Source organism: Artibeus jamaicensis, unplaced genomic scaffold (assembly GCF_021234435.1).
Source record: "Artibeus jamaicensis isolate MK-2021 breed Jamaican fruit bat unplaced genomic scaffold, CSHL_Jam_final contig_387, whole genome shotgun sequence".
NCBI classification, from domain to species: Eukaryota; Metazoa; Chordata; class Mammalia; order Chiroptera; family Phyllostomidae; genus Artibeus; species Artibeus jamaicensis.
The window spans coordinates 25,539,914-25,564,641 of NW_026521812.1; the positions used below are offsets into that span (position 1 = coordinate 25,539,914).

The 24,728-nt window shown below is 43.7% G+C and overlaps 1 protein-coding gene across 1 annotated transcript in view; it reads left to right on the forward strand.

Moving 5' to 3' along the window:
• Positions 1 to 24,728, forward strand: part of PREP (prolyl endopeptidase) — a 101,439-nt gene that overhangs the window by 19,858 nt on the left and 56,853 nt on the right. Inside the window, exons 3-7 of the mRNA XM_037159000.2 lie at positions 2,575 to 2,708; positions 3,865 to 3,995; positions 6,398 to 6,607; positions 9,341 to 9,462; positions 23,003 to 23,108. Of these exons, the coding sequence (XP_037014895.1) occupies positions 2,575 to 2,708; positions 3,865 to 3,995; positions 6,398 to 6,607; positions 9,341 to 9,462; positions 23,003 to 23,108 (703 nt within the window). The remainder of the gene's footprint in view (positions 1 to 2,574; positions 2,709 to 3,864; positions 3,996 to 6,397; positions 6,608 to 9,340; positions 9,463 to 23,002; positions 23,109 to 24,728) is intronic.

Below are 24,728 nucleotides of genomic sequence, written 5' to 3' on the forward strand. Positions count from 1 at the left end.
CTACTTTGAGTAGCAGCATCTCTCCACGATGACCCTGAACGTGTCCTTAGGGATAGTCACTCTCTGTATCCTTCTGGCTTGCGTTTTGTCTTCCCCGGTACAGTGTTAGCTCCACAGTGACAGGGAGCTGGTCATGTGTAGGGGACTGGTTTGTTTTGGCCTGGCAAATATGACTCAACTTTGTATGGAAAACCTCCAGAAGCGAAGTGGTGGGCAGGAGCCAGACCTTCAAACCGAGTTTTCCCGTGGGAATCAGGCCTGGAAAATGCATACAGATTGTTATGGCTTGCTCCTGCTAAAACTCCATTGCCCTGGTCTAAAGCAACAGATGTGTATTGTCTATCTTCAAGGTAATATCCAAAGCCTGTATGAGTTATTGTACCTAAAATGTAGACAATAATATTCTGCGTGATAGATAATAAATCTATGATGTAAGACCCCAGGAAAACAATAAAAGCCTGTCTAGGCAAGGGTCAGGGCACTCCCCTCTTGAGGGAGTGGCCGAGGCACCCATAGGCACTCTCCCCTTGAGAGAGCAGCCGTGCCTGTTCCCTTTTTCTCCACAAGATTTTTTGTCACCTGGGCATTCATTCTCGCCATCAGCCACAATAGGTGGACTCTGCTGGCCTGGGTCCACCACATATGGTGCCCAGGAACAGGGTCGCGGAGGCTATCGGCCATGGACTTGCCCCCCTCCATCAACAGTACCAGAACCAGTGCTGAAGCACACTAGGTTCTTACTAAATCCTCGTTGATGCTCCAGCACCTCAAGGTGCCTGTCCTGCCCAGCCAAAGCAAGAGGAAATCATAGGAGGTCCAGGCTCCCCGCCTTCTCCCCCACCCCGTGGGTTTACTTCCTCTCCACATCCAGTATTGGACATGGAGTCTGCCTCGGTCACTGTTACAGTGGTTGGAATAAAGTAATTCTGTCTTCAGGGTTATTGCTAATTCACTGCATGACCTTGACCAGTGACTGCAATGTGGCATATCTCTATTTCCATGTCTGCCAGGTAAGCATGGCATTTCCTTCCCCCATGCCCATGAAATCAGGTAATGCTCTCACACATCTTTAGTGATCTCCAAAATGCTGGCCTGAGTGGCTTTGCAACTATGTGTCAATTTCGTAACTAAAAATCAAAAGCTAATTTGTAACTTTCTAACTGCTTAGTTATACATAGGGTATGCTTGGCTACAAGTGATGTGTTGTAAAAACTGCCCTTCTCGGCCTTTGTGGCCAGGTCTTCTGGCTTCCTGCAGGCCACCTCTCACCCTTCATATAAACCATTTGTTATAAATATTCAGTGCCACCTATTTCCCAATTTTTTTAATTATTCTCTAGCCTCAAATTTTAGGGAAGTTCTCTGGAGTTGACAAGGTAGTAGCTCTTGGAAAGGTAGTAAATCAATATCAAAATTAATAAAATAGTGCCTAGGCATCTCTAACTGTATTTCTTTAACTCTGACGTTGTTTGGGGTCACCGGCCGCTGCCCCAGCAGCCCGGAGCCTTGCTGCAGTACTTCGCTGGCCGGGTGTGATCTGCGCAGCAGTGTGGTGTGTGCGTTCCGAGCAGAGGTTCACAGGAGCCAGCTGGGCTGTCCCCTGGCTGCCTGACGTTGGGCACCTTTGTAACTGCTCTGAGACGCGGTTTCCCGATCCATTAAAGTTGACCACACTAAAGAACCTTCCACTGTGAGTTTCAAATGAGTTAACGCTTGTCTGGTATGTAGTTTGTGCCATGTAAATATTAATTATTATTTGCTGAGAGAAAACACACGCTCACAGATACATTTGAGATCTTTTTTCTCCAGTTTTATTTGAGATATAATTGGCATACAAAATCGTATAAGTTTAAGGTGTACTGCGTAATGATTTGACTTATGTGTATATTATGAAAAGATTATCATGTTAAGTTTAATTAACAACTATCATCTGATATGGAAACAAGGAAAAATATATTTTTTGTGGTGGGAACTCGGGATTTACTTCCTTAGGGACTTCCATACACGTCACACGGCGGGGTTAACTCTAGTCGTCACGTTGGTCCTCACATCCTTAGTGCTCCGTGACACTTACTTATTTATAACTGGAAGGGCGCCTTTGTCCCCTGGATCCAGTTCCCCTGCCACCCCCCACCTCTGCCTCCCCTCTCCACAAATCTGATCTCTTTCTGAGTGTTTTTTTAAGATTCCACATATTAGTGAGATCTATCTTGCTGACTTGTTTCCCTTGGCACAATGCAGTCGAGGGCCACCCATTGGGTCCACCACTGCGTTGTCACAAACGGCAGCGTGCCCTCCTTTGTGGCTGCGTGTGTCCCGTTGTGTGTGCACCTAAGTCACGTTTTCTTCACCCGCCCATCAGTGGACACTCAGGGCCCTTCCACGTCCCGCTGTCACAGACACCGCTGCCATGGACGTGGGGGTGCTGACGTCCCTTCAGCAGATCGCTCTGTCTTCTTACAGTACAGTCCCAGAAGTGGAATCGCTAGATCTCTCGAGGGCATGTTGAAGTACGTTTCTCATGGAGAAATTTGTATCTGATTGCTCTGACCACTTGGATTTATTTCTCCTGCAGGCCTTTGTGGAGGCCCAGAACAAGGTCACGGTGCCGTTTCTGGAGCAGTGTCCTATCAGAGGTTTATTCAAAGAGAGGATGACTGAGCTATACGACTACCCCAAGTACAGCTGCCACTTCAAGAAAGGAAAACGGTACGTGCGGTTGCTTTCATTTCATTTTACTTTACTTTTCTGTATCAAATGCTTTCTTAAATTTTAAAATGAATTCTAAATAACTTACCAGTTTATCAAATTAACTCATTATAAAACCTATTTATTTCTGTGCTTGAATGTAAGAGTAATATCTTCCAGTCTATTGTCCAAATTCTTAAACTAAGGATTAAGAAATTTAGTAGATATCAACTATAATTAAAAATAAATTTTTGAAAAGTGAACGTAATCACCAAAAAAGGCAGAAGAAAAGAAATTTAGCAGAGATATGTCCTGGGAAGAAATCTAGAGCTGGAGGAGGTTTCGTTTCCCTCGTCAGTAACCAGGGAGGTGGGTCGACTCGGAGGCAACAGTGGGGGCCTGTTCGCCTATGAAGCAGATTGTCTTCGGCTTATACTACTTGAAAATATTTTATTAGTTCCTTTTTTTAATCCAAAAATGAAAATTGTCCATGAAGTAAAATCTAGTGATTCACCTCTCTTGATCCTCTCCTGTTCACACTCAGGTAAACACTCTCTTGTTGTTTTTTAACCCTCGTTGGAAGTAAAAAATTTGCTGTAGAATTTTTTAGGTGGCCCTGTCTCCCCAGCAAGGATCAGCAAAGTACAGCCCGCACGCCACGCCCTGCCACCACCCGTGTTTATGAATGAAAAGTGGCTCACAGCCGTGTGCGCCCACTTCTGTGCTGCCCGGGGCTGCTCTTGCACGACTGCAGGGTTGTGTGGTGGCCGCGACAGCGTGGCCCACGGAGCCCGACAGTCTGCCACCTGGCAGCCTGATGAGGGAGGGGAGCCTGCACTTTGTTTTAGAGACTCTGCTTTCTTCTCAGTTGAAAAGACAAAAAAACTACTGCTTTATTTGAGTATTAGTATGCATTTTAGCCCATAAAAGTGTTTGTTTCTATGTGTCTAGGATGCAGAATGTGAATACGCAAAGCAATGCAGATAACGCACTAGGTCCAGGGAGATGGAAGGACCGCCCACCTCGTCCCCTGGCCTGGGCCCGGCCTGTTTGCAGTTGTGGCCCTGTGCGTGGCGGGGGTGGGGGGGGTGGATTCTTCTTCTGGCTTGTGTGCATTTGTTTTTGTTCCACGTGTAGGAAACTCTGTCGCTAAACAGAGACTGTCTCTGCCCCCCAGGTATTTCTATTTTTACAATTCAGGTTTGCAGAATCAACGAGTATTGTATGTACAGGATTCCTTAGAAGATGAAGCCAGAGTGTTCCTGGACCCCAACATCCTCTCCGACGACGGCACAGTGGCGCTTCGAGGTGCGTGCTGCCCAGCCAATTCCCCAGAGTCCTGGGGCCCTCACGTGAAGTCGGTGTGGTCACCTCACCTCTGAAATGCCAGCCAGAACGTGGACCGCGTTGCAGAACAGATGCGCACACAGTGTCAGGAAAGCTGGTTTTTGCTCAGTGTGTTCAGAATACACAAGTAGGCACCTGTTCTGAGGGCCAGAGCAGGGCTAGAGAATGCCTCACTGGACCCAGGTTAGCTTCCAGGGCTCCTGGGGTCCTGGCTGTTATCATCACTTCTTGTAACATCCCTGAGAACTGTCTAGGATTGGAAAACAAGTTAATCCTCATCTAGGAGAAATTTAAGCTATACAAAACATATTTCAATTATAAAAATGAAGTAGGCAGGAATGTTTATGTATGAGATTTAGTTCCTTGGGAGGGGTGAACTGATAAAGAGTTTTAAAATTTAGATAAATGCTAGTGTGTTAGAATTAAAAGTGAAATATATATACTCTTGTAGAACTTGGACAACTGTCCCCTAAAGATACAATTTAAAAACTGAGTAAGTTCAGCCTACAGTTCCTTTCTGTCACTTGAGATAACTTTCTCCACAGGCATAAATCTAGATCACCCCAGGCTCGTGCCATAGCACTAGTTCAAGGGTCAGGAAGTTTGTTACTCTGTGGTTCCATAATTGTGTACCATGAGAACTGCATCTCGGTAGCATTATAGATGTTTTTAGTGAAGTCAACTTATCTTCATCTTCTGTTTGTTTTTTTTTTTAAAGCATGGGTGTGGGTTCAATCCTATAGAATTGAGCAGTGGGGACACTGAAGCCCTATAATCAGAGGGGAATTACCCTGTGCAAGACCCTTTTAAAAAGGCGTTAGTTAGTCAGTGGTCCTACCTCCTCCTCTCCCCAGAGAGGCCCTGTGTGTAAATGATGATTCTTTACCAGCTAGTATTGAAAGTCAGGGGCCAGCCAGCTTATAGGGGTATTGCTCCACGAATTGGAGCTTGGAGTTCAATGAACTTTATACACTGGTTCCATCTAATAATATACCACATATGGGAATTTGGTCTATCTCACAACTTGTCCAGAAAGACTCCACTGTGACAGGGTCTCCTCTCTTGCTCTGATACTTCATCCAGTAACTTTTAGTGGGATCTTTGCCATGTATAGGCTCTGGTGGATGAGAAGGAAAGTTAGACATGGGACCTGGCTTCCAGTTTAGATACTGGTGTCATGGGGAAGTCACACAGTCTGGAGCAACATTCACATTCTTTTGATAGTAGATATTGTCCATTTTAAATATATATATATTTCACATCACAGTGTTTTATTTAAAGTTTCCCTGAAAAGTCCCTAATTATATGCAAATAATTTAAACACCATCATGTTATATAGAGTGGAAAGTGAGTAATTTCTCCTCGCCATCTTTTAGATGCTTTTCTGCCATTATATACATACAAGCCTGGGTATTCTATAGGGATGGTAAGTGATTAATAAATGGGCTTTTTGAAATTTCGAACAGATTTCCCAGTGATAGAAGTCTCATGTAAAATAGTAGGGAACTTCTGAAAATAGTTGGGTTTCTGAGGACAATTTTCGACCCCCTAGTAAAGTTCAGCAAATGTTACAGAAGGGGAAATCTCTGGTGTCCGTGTCCGTACCAAATGCTACACCTGTTGTTCTTCACAATTATCAAAGCTGCTGTAAGCACGTAAACTTTCGTTGGGAAACCTTCTGTACTGATTACAGCGTCCTCTCCAAGCCCCGAAGAGTCAGTCACACACAGCGGCGCAGTCTGTGGGTGGCAGTGCTTCTCTGCCCGGTGGCTGCGTCTGGAAGGTGCGCCACGGGAGGCCCACGCTGCAGACCCTTTGGCTTTACCTGCCCCGGGCCTGTGGCAGTCAGAGAGTGTGGGCGATGATCCCTGAGGGCCAGCACTGTTCAGAAAATGAGGTTGTAAAGAGGGAGCTCAGATAGTTTGGAATCCATCCCAAAAATTACCTAATGGCTCCAATTTCCTTCTGTTACATGATGTGTCGTAATTCAGTCATTACTGGAAGAGCAAGTCTCCTTATTTCTCTTCCCTCTCATCCTTTTTAGAATATAAATAAAATATGCTGAAAGTCTTAGACACACTCTTCTCTTAACTGAACTGCCTATTGAATTATAGAAATTTAAAAAATGGAAGCACCTTAATGGTCATATAATCCGATACTTCATTTTAAAGATGAAGAAACGAAGAAACCTTGTCCAGGGTCATAAGACAAAAGGCCTGTAAGGCCTGGGTCGGCCCTCAGAGTTTCTCCCTCCACATGCTGCCCCCCACGTGACAGGGAGTTTTGTCCGGCAGCGCAGAGGGCAGTGAGCAGGGCTGGGTGTGGCATCTCCATCACCGTTTGATTTCCCCCGCGTTCCACAGGCTACGCTTTCAGCGAAGATGGTGAATATTTTGCCTATGGACTGAGTGCCAGTGGCTCAGACTGGGTGACGATCAAGTTTATGAAAGTCGATGGTGCCAAAGAGCTTCCAGATGTGCTTGAAAGAGTCAAGTTCAGCTGTATGGCCTGGACCCATGATGGGAAGGGAATGTTCTACAACTCTTACCCCCAACAAGATAGGAAAAGTGATGGTAAGTTAAGACTTCAGATGAAGGTACACCTTTATTATGAAAGAGAAGTGTAACTCATACAACTTTCAAAGCAGAGCTAAACCCTAACAGAGGTTGTTGGTCCAGAGCCAGGACTCCTCCAGCCTCCAGGGCGTTGTATCAGTTAACTTTGTTGTGTAACAGATCCCCCCAAACCTTGGTGGCTTAGAGTAATAACCGTTTATGTTGCTTGAGTCTGTGGGCTCACCAGGCCGTTTTCCCGGGCTCAGCTGAGTTCACGTACCTGTGGTCAGCTGCAGGTCAGCTGGCTAATCTTGGCTTGACGCTTTCACAAGTGTGGGGCCTCCGCTCAGCTCCACGTGGTCTCTCATCCTTGAGCAGGAGAGCTCTCGCGGCAGCCCAGCAGGATTCCTGTGCGGAGAGCTGCGCGGCACCACTTCCTGGGTGCCTAGGCTTGCTGCTGTCATACGGTCACTTCCCCGAGTTCTGCTGCCCTCCCCCTTCTAAGGGCGGTGAAACAGGTACAGGGAGCTGGGGAGAACTGAGGCCATTACCGCACTCAGTCCTCCACAAATGTTCTGTCTCTCAAGGGGATCATGGAGAAATGGATTTTTTTATTTAACGATGTTGGGTGATTATAAAATTTTCCTACTGCAGTGATCCTATCTCTTCCCCTGGTTAGAAGTTGCCAGTCCCCTGTTGGTTGCATTTATCTTGACACTTTTCTCCTTGTTAGCTTCCTGTACACACCTGTTCTCTTCAGTTGCACAAAGATGCTATTGTGCTCAGTGGTTCCTCTTTTCCCCTCACCCCTCATCTTCCCGATAGGAAGGTCTCTACCTGAACATCATCTTATTTCCTCCATTCCACATTTCCACATGGGGCACAGCACTCTCAGGTTGTCTTGGCTGGTCTGTACAGGTGGGTTTCACGGCCCTTTGGTAGAGATCTGGAGCTGGGTTGCCATGTCTGTTACTTGTTTCAGGGCCTGGGGCTGCCAAGAAGCACAGCTACTCCCGTGCGTCCTACTGCCTGTGCTTCCGCTCGTCACGCCTTCTGCGTCCTTGTGACCTGCAGGTGTGCTTCCCGTCCTGTTCGCCCCCCAGTGGAATTGGGAATAAAGCTCTAACACTTTCCATCTCTCTTGGCCATGCTTAGCGTCTGCTGCCTTTTGATTAGACTGCTACAGGACCTTTCTCTGAATTCACCCGTGAACTACAAGAGGAGCTAAAAGGTTCTATAATCAGAGGTGTTGGCTAAAGAAAGACCTTTGTGCTCTGTGCACTGAAATAGCAGCCTGTATTAGGAGTGCCAGTGGGTTGGAGTTTTTCCAAGGTCTGGGAAATCAAAAAGTATATAACTGGTCATTTTTTGTTAGAGATCAATGTTGTTAAGTTTACTTGTGAAAAACAGGAAGATTTGTAGTTACCCTCAGCTTTCAGTGGCAACGATAGTGATGCAGTTGAACTAAGGAAAGCCAGCACTGCCCAGGCACCACCTCTTGCCCTGTAGCCCAGAACCTCAGCAGCCCTTAGGTTGTGTGGTGGAGGCCCGCACGGGAAAAGCAAAGCAGTTCTGGCCGTGCGCTTCTTACCCATGTTCCTGGAGAGCTCCCGGAAAGTCACCAACTACTCTGAGGCTTTTTTTTTACACTATGGTATTGTGGGATTTTTTACATTATGGTATTATGGTATTTTTTACATTATGGTAATACCTTACTTTTTCTCTCCATTGTCCTGAAAGCTTGGTACATTTTTAGAATGAAAGAAAAAAATAGTTCAGTGTCATAACAGCCTCAAAAATTGGCGGATAGTTGAGTATCAGATGATACCCAACTGGTTCTTAACTTCTTTAAAATAGTTTTTAGAGCAGCTGTAGGTTCGCAGCAGAACGGAAGGCACAGCGACTTCCCGTGCATCTCCTGCCCCCCACAGGCACGCCCTTCCCCGCTGTCGGCGTCCCCAGCGCAGGGGGACAGTGGGTGAGCCTACACTGACACCTTGTAACCAACCCAGACCCACGGTTTGTGTGCGACTCCGTCTGTGTCGTGTAGTCCAGGGGTTTGAACAAATGTGGGAGGATCTGCATCCACCATTGGAGTATCATACAGAGTAGCCTCACGGCCCTAACACTCCTCTGTTCCCCCGGTTTATCCTCCCTCCCTCCCAACCCCTGGCAACTGCTGGACTTTGTACTATCTCCATAGTTTTGCCTTTTCCAGAAGGTCTTACAGTTGGAATCGCAGCATATCCAGCCTTTTCACATTGGCTTCTTTCACTCAGTAGTATGCATTTAAGGTCTACATACAAGTAAACTTTAGAAGCAGTTTGTCAATATCCATAAAGTAACTTTTGGGGTTTTTGATTGGGATTGCATTGACTCTGTAGATCCAGTTGGGTAGAACTGACAGTCAATACCAAGTCTTCCTGTCCATGAACATGTAGTACTCCATCTATTTAGCTCTTCTTTGGCTTCCTTCTCCAGAGTTTTCCTCATACAGATCTTGTACATATTTCGTTAGATTCATACCTAAGTATTCCATTGGGAGGGTATTAATACAAATGGTATGGTGTTTTTAGTTTTAAATTCCATTTGTTCATTGGTAGTAGATACAAAAGTGATAAACTTGTATAATAATCAAATATCCCGGAGCCAGACACATAAATAACTGTTTCTAGTGCGGTGCTTATGATGGAGAAGATTCTGTTAGAAGTGCAAACTGCTTTTCAGTGTACATTGTTTTAACTCCTTCAGGCACGGAGACATCCAGCAATCTCCACCAAAAGCTCTGCTACCATGTCTTGGGGACTGATCAGTCAGAAGATGTTTTGTGTGCTGAGTTTCCCGATGAGCCTAAATGGATGGGTGGAGCTGAGGTATTGTACTACAGCAAACTATTACCAAAAAAACTCTGTCTGATGGGTTGTGTGTGTAAATATCCTCGTTTTGTGATGACCTTCATGAATGGAAGAAGTCTTTGAGAGAATAGTCTTCTTGTTAAAAAATACTGGCATTCAGTTGACTCTTAATAATGGTGATGATAAACCTTTTAACTGCAATTGCAATGTAAAAGTCTTACTACTAAAAGTTATACACGCTTCTGGTAAAAAAAAAAAAAAACATGCAAGGGCAGAACAGCACAAAGCATAACGTGACTGTTGTGACATTGGGACCCTGCCTCTCAGAGGTCAGGAGCATGTCCTGTCAACTGTCCTCTCACCCACCAGTGAGAATGTAGGAAGAGCTGTGTGCATTTTCCTTTTTCACACGGTGTGCTCTTTGTGTATATTGTTTACTTGTTTCTATAGTAAAATATGTCTCCTTTAGTTATCTTCCCATCTTATGGATAGTTCTTAAATTCCTTGGGGATCTTGACTACAACCCCCCTCTACTGAAGTGATATGTCTTTGAAGTTACTAGCCTAGATCTTATTCTATATCTTGATAATGAGCTGAAAGAATTTAGGGGTGCTTAGCGTGGGAATTTACTCTTGTGAGTTCACTTATGGGTGTTAGTTAATAAGTAGGCAATCATCCCATTTTTAGTGGACTCCACTAGAAACTTTTTAGATCATTGAGCCACTTAGCTCTTCCCTGAGAGACAGTTAGAACTTCCGTAAGAAAGGGACACTGGAAATGCTGCTCGTGGATCTGGTTCACGGGGGCGCGGAATAGGAATCCGTAGGGCCATCGCATTCATGTATGTTACTTCAAATTGTCCTTCTGTTTATTTATTGTGATTCTCTAGACCAGGGCTTGTCACACTGGCCTCAGCCCAGATCTGCCTGCTGCCTGTTTTTGTGAATGATGTTTTGTGGAAGCAGCCACACCTCCTTGTTCATGTATTGTCCGTGGTGACATTCGAGCAATTGCAGCAAAGTTCAGTAGTTGACACACAGAAGGCCACGTGCCCCCAGGGCTCAAGACAGTTACTCTGCGGCCCTTCATAGAAAAACCCCCGCCAGACTTTAATACAGTGTGTTAGGGATGAACTTAGAGGGCTTACGCTGTATTGCCTGAAACTGTGCCTTTTTTCATGCTTTTTCTTTACCACCCAATTCCCCACCCTGCATGCCTTTCCGGTGCAGTTCCTGGTCTCATATTTCTCTCACATTGTTTCTGATGGCTTTTCTGACTCCGTTGGCATATTTTTCTACTAAGTTTTCTTCTTAGCTCTACTTTTCTTCATGCCTAAGACTTCTGCTTATTATGGATAATATGTGTTTATTTATAAAATGATGTACATTTGTACTTTCATCTGAGCGGAACAGTTAGGGAGATGCAATATGCTACTCAAAAGCCTAAAAATATTAAGTCATATGTTTCTCCTTTCTTTGGGGGAGGGGAGTTAATGTGGAAAATGTAAACACAGCATATTTTAGTAATCAAGTTTTTTCCCCTCTGGGTTTATCAAAATGAAAAACACACTCTCCTGGAGAAATTTTTTGCTTCAGGGCTAATAATTTTGTTGCACCAGGCCTATTTTAATCAGAGCAAACTTACTTGGTTGATACAGTAATAGAATTATTAAAAATAAAGCTCGAATATCAAAGTGTAATAAAGCCCGAAAGTGTCTTTTTGCAAATTGATCTAAAAGAAAACAGCTAATGGTAGAATCTGTGTGCAACTCTAGTGGCTCAGATCTTTTTATTAGCACTTGGTTGAAGCAACTAGTTTTTGTTTAATACTTTTTTTAAAATCATGCTAAAATATACATAACATAAAATTGACTAGTTTGATCATTTTGTGTGTAGAGTGGCGATAAGCACATTGACACTGTGGTGCAGCCGTCGGCGCTGTCCACCTCCAGAGCTATTTTCGTTTTGCAGAACTGGGACTGTTCCCATTAGGCAGTCCATCCCCGTCCGTCCTCCTCTCCGGCCCCTGGCAACCACCCTCTGCTCTCTGTCTCCGTCTCTGTGACTGCTCTGGGCACCTCACAGGTGGCATCATGCAGCAGTTGTCCTTTTGGGTCTGTCTGTTTCACTTAGCAGGATGTTGAGGTTTGTCCGTGTTGGACATAGCACAGGTCAGAATTCCCCCTTTTTAAGGTTGAAGAATATTTCACTGGTGTACATACCACATTTTGCCTAGCCGTTCATTCATTGATGGATGCCGGAAGTGTTTCCATAGCATTATTTGAATAATGCTGCTATGAGTAGCAGTCTTTAAAAATACAATGGCAATACATCGTATCTCCATTTAACATCTGTATATTCAATTATGCTAACTAGGCAACTGAAAAGAAAAGCAGATTTAAATGGTCTGAGTGATCCTTCTACTGTTCATTGAGTAGATGTTCACTCTCCATAGCTTGTCTATTGTGATCTTGACCACAACCCTGGAAGTGGTGACCATTCCCTTGCACGGACACGACAGGGTGGTTGACTTGCACGTCCGTGACTGGCACTGCCTGCAGGGCGGTGTCCGGCCTCTTGTGTCCTCTTAACCCCCATGCACTCTGGTCTCCAGTCGGGAAAAAGAGGTCACACAAAAACAACAGCAATGGCTGTTTAAACAAGGACAGTAAGTGAAGAGATGCAGCTCTAATGAACGGAAATAATAAATGAAGTTGTTTAAAAAAAAGACAAATTTGGATCAGGATCCTAATTAGTGGATAGTGCAAAGAAAGTCTGGAAGAAAACTAGCTCAGTCAACACAGACTGGCTGGAGACTTCCCCTAAACTCTATTTCAGCTGCCCAAGTCGTCTTATTAGACAGACATCACCCCACCAGTTGCCAGGGTTGGCTGGGCAGGTCTGGCTGACGTAGGTGAGTGTCCCCATCCTTCCTTGCCCTGCCATGTGTGATCTTTCTGAGCTGCGGGGACCTCCTGCTGCACAGAAGAGCATGCTGTCACCTGGACATGAAGACCATAGGTCCGTGGGTTTAAGCCTTCAGAAGCCTCAGGCCCACCCTCAACTGATGGTTCAGTTCCAGGTCAGAAAAACCTAGACCGTGGGAAAAATACTGATGTCGGAGTTTCTTGTACCTGGCATGGAAATGTGAAAAAGCCCCAGGGCTCCAAGAAGCTGGTGCACTCACTGGTCACTGGCGAGGCCAGAATCTCCCACGACTGCACAGATGAGCATTCCCTGGAAGAGAAGCGAACAGTTTCCCAACAGCCTTTCTCTAGTGACCCGCGCCTTAGAGAGGAGCAGTAGTCCTTTCCATAAGCAGGCACCAAATGTGTGTGTTGCAGTTATGGCTTTTATATGTCAAGTAGTTGCCTTTAGGATCATCATTCTGACCCTCGTATTTCATGAATACATTTAACAATGTCTCTGAATGGAGAGCCAGTGTTACAGAGATGGTGGTGTACTGGAACAGGGATCAGGAGAACTTATTCTATCCTATCTGGGTGGCATTGGGTAAATCGCTTCATCTCTCCAGGTCTCTTTCCTCCAGGGCTTTTCAGCTCTGGAGAGCTGATTGGAGAATTATTACAGCCTCTCAGAGACCCTGAAGCTGGCTTCCTGGGTGAGAACAGAGCTGCTAGATTTGAGAGCATGCAACGTGGAAGGGCATTGTGGGTGTGGTTCGAGGCACACGTGGGTGGCTGGCTGGGTGCAGAGGTGTGTCAGGTTCCCTGGCTTGCTGCCCTCCCCCTCTCTGTCTGCTGCGATCCAGATTCAATTCCCTTCATGGCCTATTGCTGTCTCCTCATGACAAGGCTGCTTCCTTCACAGATCGCTCCTCTGCTTTCCTGCACCGGACAGGTCTTTCTTGGCTTGAGCAAGTCTGTAAATTCCAATCAGGAAGCAGCTTCACTTTTCCCATTGTTGCCTAGCACAGTTCTCTCCCCTGGACAAGCACCTTTCACCTGACAGAACCCATAGCCTTTTGGACCCTTTCGGGTATTAGATCTGTTACTGAAGGTTCATTGCAGTCCAAACCAAAGTATCAACTCCAGTTTACATGCTTCTTCCCTCTCCCCAGCTTGAGTCTGGTGAACGGACGGAGCAGGGATTATTCCATCCTTTCCCACCTTTTTTTTTTAAGCCTTGGAGAAATAGTCATAACAGCCTTGTTCATGATAGCCCCAAACTAGATATAACCCAAATATCCACTAGAAAGTACATGAATGAACAAATTATGATATATCTGCCATGGGATAACACTCAGTGATAAAAAAGGAATGAACTGTGGATATGCCTGACAACATGGATGCATCTCAGAATAATTATTTATGCTCAGTGAAAGAAGCCAGAAAAGAAAAAGTACACAGTGTTTCATTCCATTTATAGAACACTCTAGAAAATGCAGACTGTTCTGCAAAGGCAAGGGCACATCAGCACTTGCTTGGGGACTGGGAGGGAGGGAATATGAAGGGGCAGGAGGAAACCCTGGGGATGGTGCAACTGGAACTTGGAAATGACCTTTTACAGTTGGGGCCATTCTGAGCAGTGGCAAGATGCCCATTTACCTTCCCTCAGGTATTCACCCCGGTTTTTTGTCTTCAGTGGCAGCAGGGAAGGGGAACAGGACTTTTATCGGGAGCCATTTGTTGATCCCTCATGGCTGCTTCCTGCCCACCAGCTCCCGTAGGCATCCCTTTGTAGTGAGAGCCCCTCCGCCCTGGGAACCTCTGTACTTCATTGTTCCCTGATGTGGGATATAAACTCTCTGGCTGACCTTTCGGCATTATCCCTGAAAGCTTCTGCTCCCAGGAGGATTCCCTTGAGATTGCTAGCTCTCTGCCATGTCCTAGCCTTGCCCCCATCCTTTCCCACGGTACCTTTGAGGTGACTGGAGCCCAGCTACCTTGTAGGCACCTCCCGATCCAGGGAAAGCCACAGCCCTGGGTTACCCCATCCTGGAGGTGTAGGCCCTGCTCACTTGGCTCCCCAGCCAGCCTCCCGCTTTCATTCCCTCCCAGCAGCATCCTCGTGTCCCTGGGGGTGACACACAACAGATACGTAGCATTTGGCTTGGAAGAACAATGACATCAATTATTATTTAAGAGACTGCGAGGCTTCAATTGCAGGGCAATGATTGTGAAGGTAGAAGTTGTCATGTAGAAGGTTCTCTTGGACAGGAAAAGAAAAGCTTTTCATTTAAAAGTATTTGTAGAGCATGTGGGGGGAAAAATCACAAAGAAATCAAACATTTCTGGGCACTTTTCCCAGCAGAGGGTGCTCTGGAATGAAGATTCTGAAAATGCATCAAGTCCCTGTAGAAAAGATTAGGGAGAAAATACCCAGCCTCTTTGTGATTATCTGGCTGAATCCTATACCGAGAACCAGTTCTTGAAGGAAAAAAAGGTTTTGTAAAGAAGTAATCCTAGTTCTTAATATTCATGACATGTTTCTCCATAAGCCATTTTCATGTGTTCACTTGTGACCCTCAGAGTTAACATATATATACTTATATACACATTTATATATCTGTCTTATACATATATTAACATGTAAAATCATTGCCTGATGCTTGACTCACCATAGGCACTCATGAATGTTAATTTTCTTCCTCCCCTGCTGAGGTCCACGCCCACAGAGACCGCCTGGGCCTGGAGCATACCCTGCCTCGCTTATAGAGTATACACAGACACTAAGGACCAGATGTCCCTCAGGGAACCGGGGAGGAACACCTGTCCCTTCCACGTTGGATAGTTTGAGTTGGAGCAGTAATTGCTCAGCAGCCCTCTTCTGGTCAGCACAGTTCATGCACGTATTCTCCAAATACCTAGTAAGCCCTGGCTTTGCCTCCCCTGCCGTGCTGATGCCTGGCGATACTCAACAGCAAAGAGCAAAGTGCTGGCCCTTACGGAAGATGGTTTGGTCTGGTAACCTATTCTATTCCAATATTTTCATGTGATACAAAGAGTCTTGGGGGTCATGACAGAATTTCTCCCATGTTTGGTTTGTGTGTCATTTAAAATACACCACTGTCCTCTTGACCTCAACTTCAGTAATTGAGCCTGTGGCTGCCAACAGGTCTACTTACTGGGGAGCCTTCAGTTCCTTATGCTGACCCCTGCGGAGCCCTGCACTTTCCAGTGGCTCCTGGAGACTGACTCCCTCCGTTCAGCACGGGAGGGGCTGAGTGGTTGTCTTTCTATTAGCCCCGGGGTGGACTCCTAACTGGACTGTGTGTGCCCAAGCCTCATTGTCTGTGTCCTTTTTTCCATCAGCACTGCATGAAGTGATAATATCCATCATGCTGATTAGCACGCAGCAAAATCACAGCAGCATGCTTGGGAAGGCAGAAAAGTCAGGAAGCCAGACTAAAGACCTGGATGTGAGTAAAGCTAGAAGGTGGAGCTGCTCTCTATGTGTACATGAAACAGGCCCTGATGGGAGGGGTGGTTTTTGTAACAGTAAGTCAGGGTTTGCTGAGCAGTCACTTTTCTCTCCTGACCCCTCTGTTGCTCAGTAAGGGAGAAAACAAACAGTGGATTTCTATATAACAAGCTTATCTGCAAGAAAAACAACCAGGTAGATTAGGAACAGTAGTGGCTGTGTCACGTCTAGAATCCCTGCATTATTTACTCCATGTTGAGTGGGTCATCTTTTCCTTTTCTGCAAATTCCTGCCGTGTCTGTTTCTGGCATAGCAAACAGCGTACCATACCGAGTGGGGATTGACTTCTCTTTTCCCCCATGGCTGTAGTGCCAAACTGTGTTCGGAAAGCTGGGTGTTTGACTTAATGACTGCTTATTAGAAATGTTTATGTTAAGCCACGTCACGTGTGTTTATGACTACTCTGCACTTCTGTTACTGACATTATCTCTTTTCATTACAAACCCATAATGAGCTCCATAAAAGAAAAGCCATCGTTGTGGGTGATTAGTTTGACATTTAGCAGTTTTTCTAAGTTAAGTTTTGCAGACATGCTTATTATTAAAGGGATGTTATGATTAATAGCTATTACAAAAGGAATTCAGGAGCATTTCTGAAACAAATTGATAATCCCATTCCTCTCAGCAGGGAAGGTTAACTCCAAAAGCTACTAAAATCCGTTTCCACTCCTTTTGTTAATTTCCTGGACAAGTTTACATCTCACTGCTTTTTAGTATACTTATTTTACACACACAATTAATTCTTTTATTATAATACATAAAAGAAAATACTTTCCTCAGTTTGAAAAATGCATATAGATTAAAATTATGAATAAACTTTCTTCACCCTCTTGTTGGATTCTAAGTTTATACACACACACACACACTCTCTCTCTTAATGTCCGTCAAGTTTTGCTTATTAACACAAGACTGTGTAAATGTGCAGTTCAGTAGCTCTTGCATAAAATGCCGTATGGGTTTTCTTTGAAAATGATATGTTTGATGAAAGTCCACATATTCTGTGTATATCTAAATATTGGTTGTATGTCCTGTCACTTTAGGAGACAAATAAGTATGTGGATAGGTAAATGAATGGGAGTTTAAGTCATTAATAAGTGGTCTTCTGTTAATTTTCTCTAAATAAAAGATGCACGAAGAAAAGCTAGCTTCTTCAGGTCATTTAGAAAGCCTGGCTGTTTTTATTACATAGTATTGAGACCGAGAATAGCCAAATTCATCGACTTAAAAGTTCTTATAATGCTAATTATAATTAGTAACACAGCTTTCTTATAAAAACAAAGATCTTATTCACTAGAGAAACTGCAATTGTCAATATTAGTTCTATTTTACACTTATTTCTGTAGATTCATAGTTTTAAAAGTCTCAAATAAACTGATGGTAGAGCAGACAATGACCTGTTGTGAAAATGAAGCCCCTGGGTACGGACCCTGCAGGTCTGAACCAAGTGCCATTACACCTACATGAGGTGTTAACTGGACATTTCATAAAAGCATCATTCAGGACGAGTTTCCCTGGGATGTGCTCTGGTCTCTGGTCACTGCTTATCTCTCTAAACTCTGCAGTTTCATGGCTCCTGGGTCTGTAGGGGTTGTGCTCTTGAATGTGCTAAGTCACATGGACTGTATGTGTTTGTTGGACCAGCACATGTCAATTTGACAGAATAAAGTAGAAAATACTATTTGAATGATACCTGTTGTGCCAAGGGTTTCCTTGGTAAATACTGCTATCTTAGTATAGCTTAATACCACAATATGCACAACTAAAATTTCTTAGCAAATTAATGTGGCTCCTTTAAAAAAAAAAGTGAAGTCCAATGATACCCTTATAGGTTATGCTTTTCCTGTTGATAAACGCAGGAGAGTAAGTACAGCACCTGTTGTTACTGGGTGTCCCTTTCAACAGCATTTTGTGGATGAAATTGATATTGTTTCATGAGACCCGATGGAGCCCTTAGTTTTCCTGCCTGTCTCTGTTCCCTCTATCTGGATTTCAAGAAAGTCACCTTATGTTAATTCTGTTCATTCTTAATTCTTTTAGCTTTCACTTTTAATTCTCTAATGAGATTCCGGTGTTCTCATCAACACAGTTTTTCTCTTCCCCTCCCAATGATTTCCAAAATTCATTGTTTTTAATTGCCTTGAAATATAGTCCACACGTGAGGCCGGTTCAGTATGTATTGTTATTGATTAAATTATGCTGGAAGAAGGTGTAATTTCTAATCTGTATATTTGGGGGCAGTAGTGACTTATAAACGGTTCTGAGATCTGAGACCCTGAGCATTTGAAAAGTCAGTTACACACCCACCTCGGCAGATGCAGTCAGTGGCTGTGGGACATCCCAGGTTGTGCTGAGGGGAGTGGGAGTGAGGAGGGCTGACTTCTCCAGCCTGCCCACAGCAACGTGCCTCAGGACTTCCTGCCTTAGATTAAATCTGAGCTGCTATTTAGTACAGCCAGAAAGGCAGAGAAAAACTTGTTGCTTGTGCTTGAAACAGCCGTCATCAGAACTTTGGTGTGGTTTTTGCAGTGAGTTTTGCTGCCTTATCTTTCTGTTGGATGAATTACTACAACTGAATTAAGCATCACTTATGATTGATGTAGCATGGCTTTAAACACTCAGAGATTTAAACACAGAAAGATTCTGTGTTTATTTAAAGCATAAAGAACAAAAGTTTGAAGTATTATTTTGTTTTATCTTTTATTGTGGGGGGACTCTGCCCACAGGGCTCTCACCCCCCACCCCCCTCCAGATGCCATCGGTGAGAATAAGTCTGCCAAAATATGATCTGCTTCGGGAGGAAAGGTAGCTGATCTCTCAAAGGAGAAGGGCCTGGAGCCTTTTCTTCAACGGCTTTTATTGGGTTCATTTTGCACAAGAATACAGGTAAAGCTCATTAATCATTATCGGGCAGTATGGACCAAACAATAGATAACATACAAAGTACTCTGAGGGCCTATTTTGAGTAAGGAAGGGTCAAATAGCTAAAGAGTCATAAAACTTTGAGGAACAAACTCACTTCTCGCTTGGACCCTTATCATTTAATTGAGAGCATCCTAAACAGAGCAAGTTTCACAGGATTTTACGTATTCTTCCTTAGGCCTGATCTCCTGGGGAACCCACCTTTTCCAGCACAGGGCTGCACTGCCCTCTGTCATTGTTGCAGACTTAAGTCAGGCAGGGGAAGTAAGGCAGCCAAGAGATTAGAGACTTCTTGCAGTCAGAATGAGGACTCGGGCTTTGTCAAAGCCAAGCAAGGGGCAAGGGTCCATCACCCTTTTGCTATAGCCCCCCCAAGTCCTTCCCTGGGACCTCCCTGTGATCGTGTCTGTCTTAGGTTGTTCCCCCCTTGAGGAATCTTACCCGTTATTGGCTAAATGATCAAGCATTGGGGACCAGTTACGAAAAAAGGAGCAGAAGTGGAGCTCCTGCCAGGTAGATAAGCTTTGTCTCCTTAGTGGCTTATGTTCCCAAGGCCTTAGCTATGGGGGGTTACAGCTTCTGAAACCAGGCAGGACGGTTCCCAACATTTTATCGTCACCTGAACATGCCCATTGATTTTAGAGAGAAAGGAAGGGAGGGAGAGAGAGAGGGAGAGAAACATCAATGTTAGAGAGAAACATTGATTGGCTGCCTCTCACATGCACTTCGGCCAGGGACTGAACCCACAGGCCAGACATGTGCCTGGACCAGGAATGAAACCCACCACCCCTTGGCCCACAGGACAATGCTCCAACCAACTGAGCCACACTGGTCAGGGCAGAATACCAAAAGAAGGCATTAAGACTCCCAGAAATCTCCCTTGCATCCCCAGCTGACTATTAAGTGGTTCATGCATGGGAGGAGACTCCATGGTGCAAACTAAGAACAACCGCCAGGAAGCTGCAAGCCAACAACTGCCAGCGTTTACTAAGTCTGGGAGACTCACATTCTGACCAAAGTGGAAAGACCTTTTGAATAGCCAGGGCATTTGTCAGAGAACCTGGAGAGCCCTGCCTCCGCAGCAGGACTGTAGACCTTACCAACAAAGCCTGCAAACAAGCCTTGAGTGGATCAAGCTGATTTAGCAACAAATCATCTGCCTCAAAACTTGTAAAGAAAGAAAAATCCCAACAACATTCAGACACTTCAGAACCCAATAAACATATTACTATGTGTAAATAAGCAGAAAATTGAGGCATAACCAGCAGAAAAATTAGTGAATAAAACAGATCCAGAAATGCCAGGTTACATAGAATTAGTAGACAAGGATGTTTTAAAAGCTATTATAAAAATAATTTTAGAAGTGATTAAAGGGATTTTAGAAGTGTTATTATAATGAACAAAGGGAAAAATATAAAAACCAAATATCAATCTAAAGGCAAAGATTAAACTATTTGAATTGAAAAAGTCTCTTCATGGGTTTAACAGCCATTTAGATACTATTAAATAAAATATCAGGGAATTTGAAGACAAGACAGTTGAAACTGAGCCATGAAGAGGAAAAAGAACACAGTCTTGTTGACTGTGGAACTAAGCTGACCGACGCAGCGTTATATGTGGAAGTCTCAGGGATGAGAGGGCACGACAGAATACACAGGTCGAGGAAAAGTGGGCTTACTGTTGTTCACATGGAAAATAATACAGTAGTTCATAAATAATAATATAAGAACAAACTGTTTTATGTACTCACGACTGTAAACCTACTCTTGTTCTACCCCGTATATGAGGGAAAACATGGCCAAAAATGTTATGAATTTGATAGGCATACCCACGGGTCCAAGACACTCAGCAAATCTCAAGCAGGCTAGTATAGCAAAGCCTGTTATAATCAGTCCCCAGGAAACCGGAGATAATCAGGAAATCTTGGAGAAAATGAGAAGTGACTTTTTATCTGCAGCAGTGCGAGGGAAGGGACAGCAGAAAGACGCCTTCCTGATGAGGCCGCACTTGGCTGTCCTACTGACACCTGCAGACCCTTCCCACACATCCCGCCTCCCTCACCCAGGCCTGTTCATCTTCTCCACGGCATTTATCATCGTGTACATACTCCACATAATTCTCTATTTATGTGTCTGTCTCCTACACTGGGCTGTAACTTTTTATTTTCTTGATTTGTTCACTGATGTATCTTTAACACCTAGAAAATGACTTGAACTTAATGGCTGCTTAGGAAATTTTTATTGAATGAACAGATGGCAGCTGTTAAGTGTGATAGGGTTCTCCAGAGGAACAGCCAACAGGATCTGTGTACGTGTGCTGAGAGAAAGACTTATTTTTTAGAAGTGGGCTAGCATGCTTTGCAGGCCTGATGGGGCCCAGTCCTGCAGGGAAGCCTGGCGGGCCGGGAACCAGGGCAGGGTTTTGACAGGAGCCCTTCTCCCGGCAGAATTCCGCAAGCTTTGGGGAGTTCGTCCTTTTCTGGGAAGGCCTCCAAACTGACTGGGTGAGACTTCCTCACAGTTATGGAGGGTAATCACTTTTATTCAAAATCTACCAGTGAGAATGTTAATCTCATCCAAAAAAATACCTCCACAGAAATATCCAGAATAATGTTTGACCAAATACCCAGGTACTGGTATTTGGCACATTAGAGCCAAGTTGACATATTAAATTTATGATCACAGTAGAATGTAGAAGAATAGGAACTGTTATAGACTGCTGAAATGGAAGAGTGAGTTGGTACAACACTTAATTTGGTAATATCTAATAGAGCTGAACTTGTGCATATTCTACCACTGAGCAATTCTACTTCTGTATAGAAACACTTATACAAGGGAGACACATATATAAGGCACAATAAGCATATTCAAGAATTTTTCTAAAGTTTTGCTTGTAATAGGAGGAAAATGGAAATAATCCAAATGTTTATTGGTGGGAAAATATATCAGTTAATTGTGAAATTGTGATATATTCTTGGATCAGGATACTGTACAGCAGTTAAATGAAATAAATGTACATATAGCAACATGGATTAATTTTTTAAACTATGTTGAATAAAAATATTAGTTTCAAAAGGATACATATATTTGTATAATTTGATACCATATACATTTTAACTCAAAACCATAATGTTTCTTGCTTTACTTTTTTTTAGCAAGACTGCTTTTGCTATTTAAGATTCTCCTGTCTGATACTATAAAAGAAATTGACAGAAGGACGGGCCTTTGACCTCTGACCTGTGGTGGAGGTGACTAAAGACACGCACAAAGAGTTGTTCAGTGGAAACTGTTAATGTGCCCAGTGTGAACCACAATGAACTTGTTTGCATCCGTGCCCATTCTGCTAATTTTTACTCATTTAGGACAACTTTTAAAATATGTAATCTGTGACAAAACTTTAAAGTCAGGAATAATAATATACAAAATGACAGATTGTGTGTATTTTTAGTTAAAAAATAGGCTGAGACCCTGTTCTAAGACCGAATCCTTAGGAATGAAAAAACTCTGGAGGTTTTTTCAGGGCTAAGACAGAGGACATCCATGCAGGACAGAGACCCTGTTCTAAGACTAGTGGTTCCTGCTCCCTGGAGAAGCACTGAATCATGACCGCACCTGCGCAGAAGATGCTACATGACCCCTGCTTCGTTATAACAGCATTATAATAAATTAGCATTGTGGGACCCCCCTGCCCTGGGGGCCAGTCAAGGAAAGTCTTGGAGAGCACATGCATAGTAGCTTTAAAGTAATATAACTAAGTTGTAAATGTGCAATAAAACCCCACCAAAACTAGCCAGGAAATATCTGCCCTGTAAGAACAGAATCCCTCTAGCCCCTGATGTCAATCTGTGCTTAGAGCTGACCTGCTCGCATGTTCTGTGGAATGAACTATTGCTTAATAAATCTGCGCTCTCTCTCCTGCTATTAAAAAAAAAGAAAGAAAGAAACAGGCTGAATTTAAATAAAATATCACATCGAGTCATTTTTGATATTCAATTATATCTGTTGATACTTTGTACTTAAATATTTTACTGTTTTTTTAAAATGTGATTATGAGTGAAATAAGTTAAAATGGATGGATGTTCATCTTTTTCCTGATAACTTTTGAGTTCAGCTGTTAATTTTCACTTAATATTTAACAGCACTCTCACCAAAAGTATGTGCTAATCAGCCCCCTGCATTGTCTTCCTTTCCCTCGTAGTTGTCAGACGACGGTCGCTATGTGCTGCTATCCATAAGGGAGGGGTGTGACCCCGTGAACCGCCTCTGGTACTGTGACCTGCAGCAGGGATCCAATGGCATCACTGGTGAGTTCTCTTTCACCCCCAAATAGTTACTCCAGGAAGCTCCATTAAAAAGCAATAAAGATACTTTAGAGACAGTGACACAGATTTTCAAACTCTACACTCCTAGTTACTAGATTACCTCATTATTGGCATCTAATGTATATTATATTATAATAGTATATATATTTTTTATTATTGATTGGGCATTGCATCAGTTTTAAACTTCTCTGAGTACAAGATTTGCATCCTACCATTCTTGGATATTATGGAATACCATTCATACATAGCAGGATGAAGTCAACAACTTTTATTCTAGTGTTAAATATTTAATAAACCTACTTTCTTTTCTGTTGTTTTTTTTTTTTTTTTTTAAAGATACATCCATTTTGATCTCAAGAAAATTGGACCAGCCCCAGCTGGTATAGCTCAGTTGGTTGGGCATCCTCCTATAAAGCAAAAAGTCGCCGGTTCAATTCCCAGTCAGGGCCCATGCCGGGGTTGTTGATTCGGTCCCTGGCCAGGCAGGTGTGGGAGGCTACCAGTCAATGTTTCTTTCACATATCAAGGATTCTCTCCCTTTCTTTCTCCCTCCCTTCTTCCCTCTCTGGAAATAAATAAATGAAATCTGAAAAAAGAAAATTGGATCAACCACATCGGTGTTCACCTTCTCTGACAGGAGCAGACTAGCACCCTAGAATTGTTCATTTAGTTTGCAAGTCCAGGGGTGCATAGAACTGAGCGTAGAACTGAGCAAACCCCCGAAGACTGAATGTGAGAGAAACAGGCACAGCTGCTGCTGCGGTCCTGCCCGGTTCCCGTGTTTGCCCGTGTTCCCGTGTTTGCCCGGTTCCCATGTGACTGAGGTGGTGGGAGGGGCTTGGCCCTCCCTTCTGAACACTGATCACGGTGGTCTTTCTCGGAAAGTTTCGGTTTGTTTTCTATTTAGTGCTTCACTTTTATGTAGTTAAATTAGTATTTAACTACAAATACTAATTTGTAGCAAAGCCAGATTCATAATCAGAAGAGTCTCTTCACTGAAGAAACCCTAAGTAGGCCTGCCCCCAGTGGGAGACTGTAGGGGAACCTGTCAAGTTTTGCGGTCTGACAATTGAAAATCTAGGGGTTTATATGCCCAGCTAGTGACTACTGCCCAGTATGTTTTCTTGCTATTTTCTTACCTGCTCCTCCATTTTTATTTTGCTTTTTAAACTACAGGGAAGATTAACACTTAACCTCAGTGCTAAATGTGGTTGTTAACTATTAGATGAATTAAACCTGAATAGCTGGTGACTGAAAACTAAATCTAATGTTATGAAATCTTTCATTTTCTATGACTGAAATTTATACTTCTTCGGATTAACTAAAGACTTCCTGCTATGATTTTAATCTTTTTACCTTAAAAGCAGGAGGAATTACCAGCACTTTTCTACCTTTTCTATTATTTTTGTCAGAAAACAATTTTTGCCAAGAAAACCTTTTTACTTTGTGTATTTTGAAATGAAAAGCACCAAAAAAAGTGGCTGCTGGCTGATGCAGACTCTGGCCAGCAGTGTCCGCAGCATTGTGGATGAGACGAGGCAAATTCACATGGACTACTGAAGTCCTGTGGAGGAAAAGGGACAGCACGGCCACTCTCTCAAG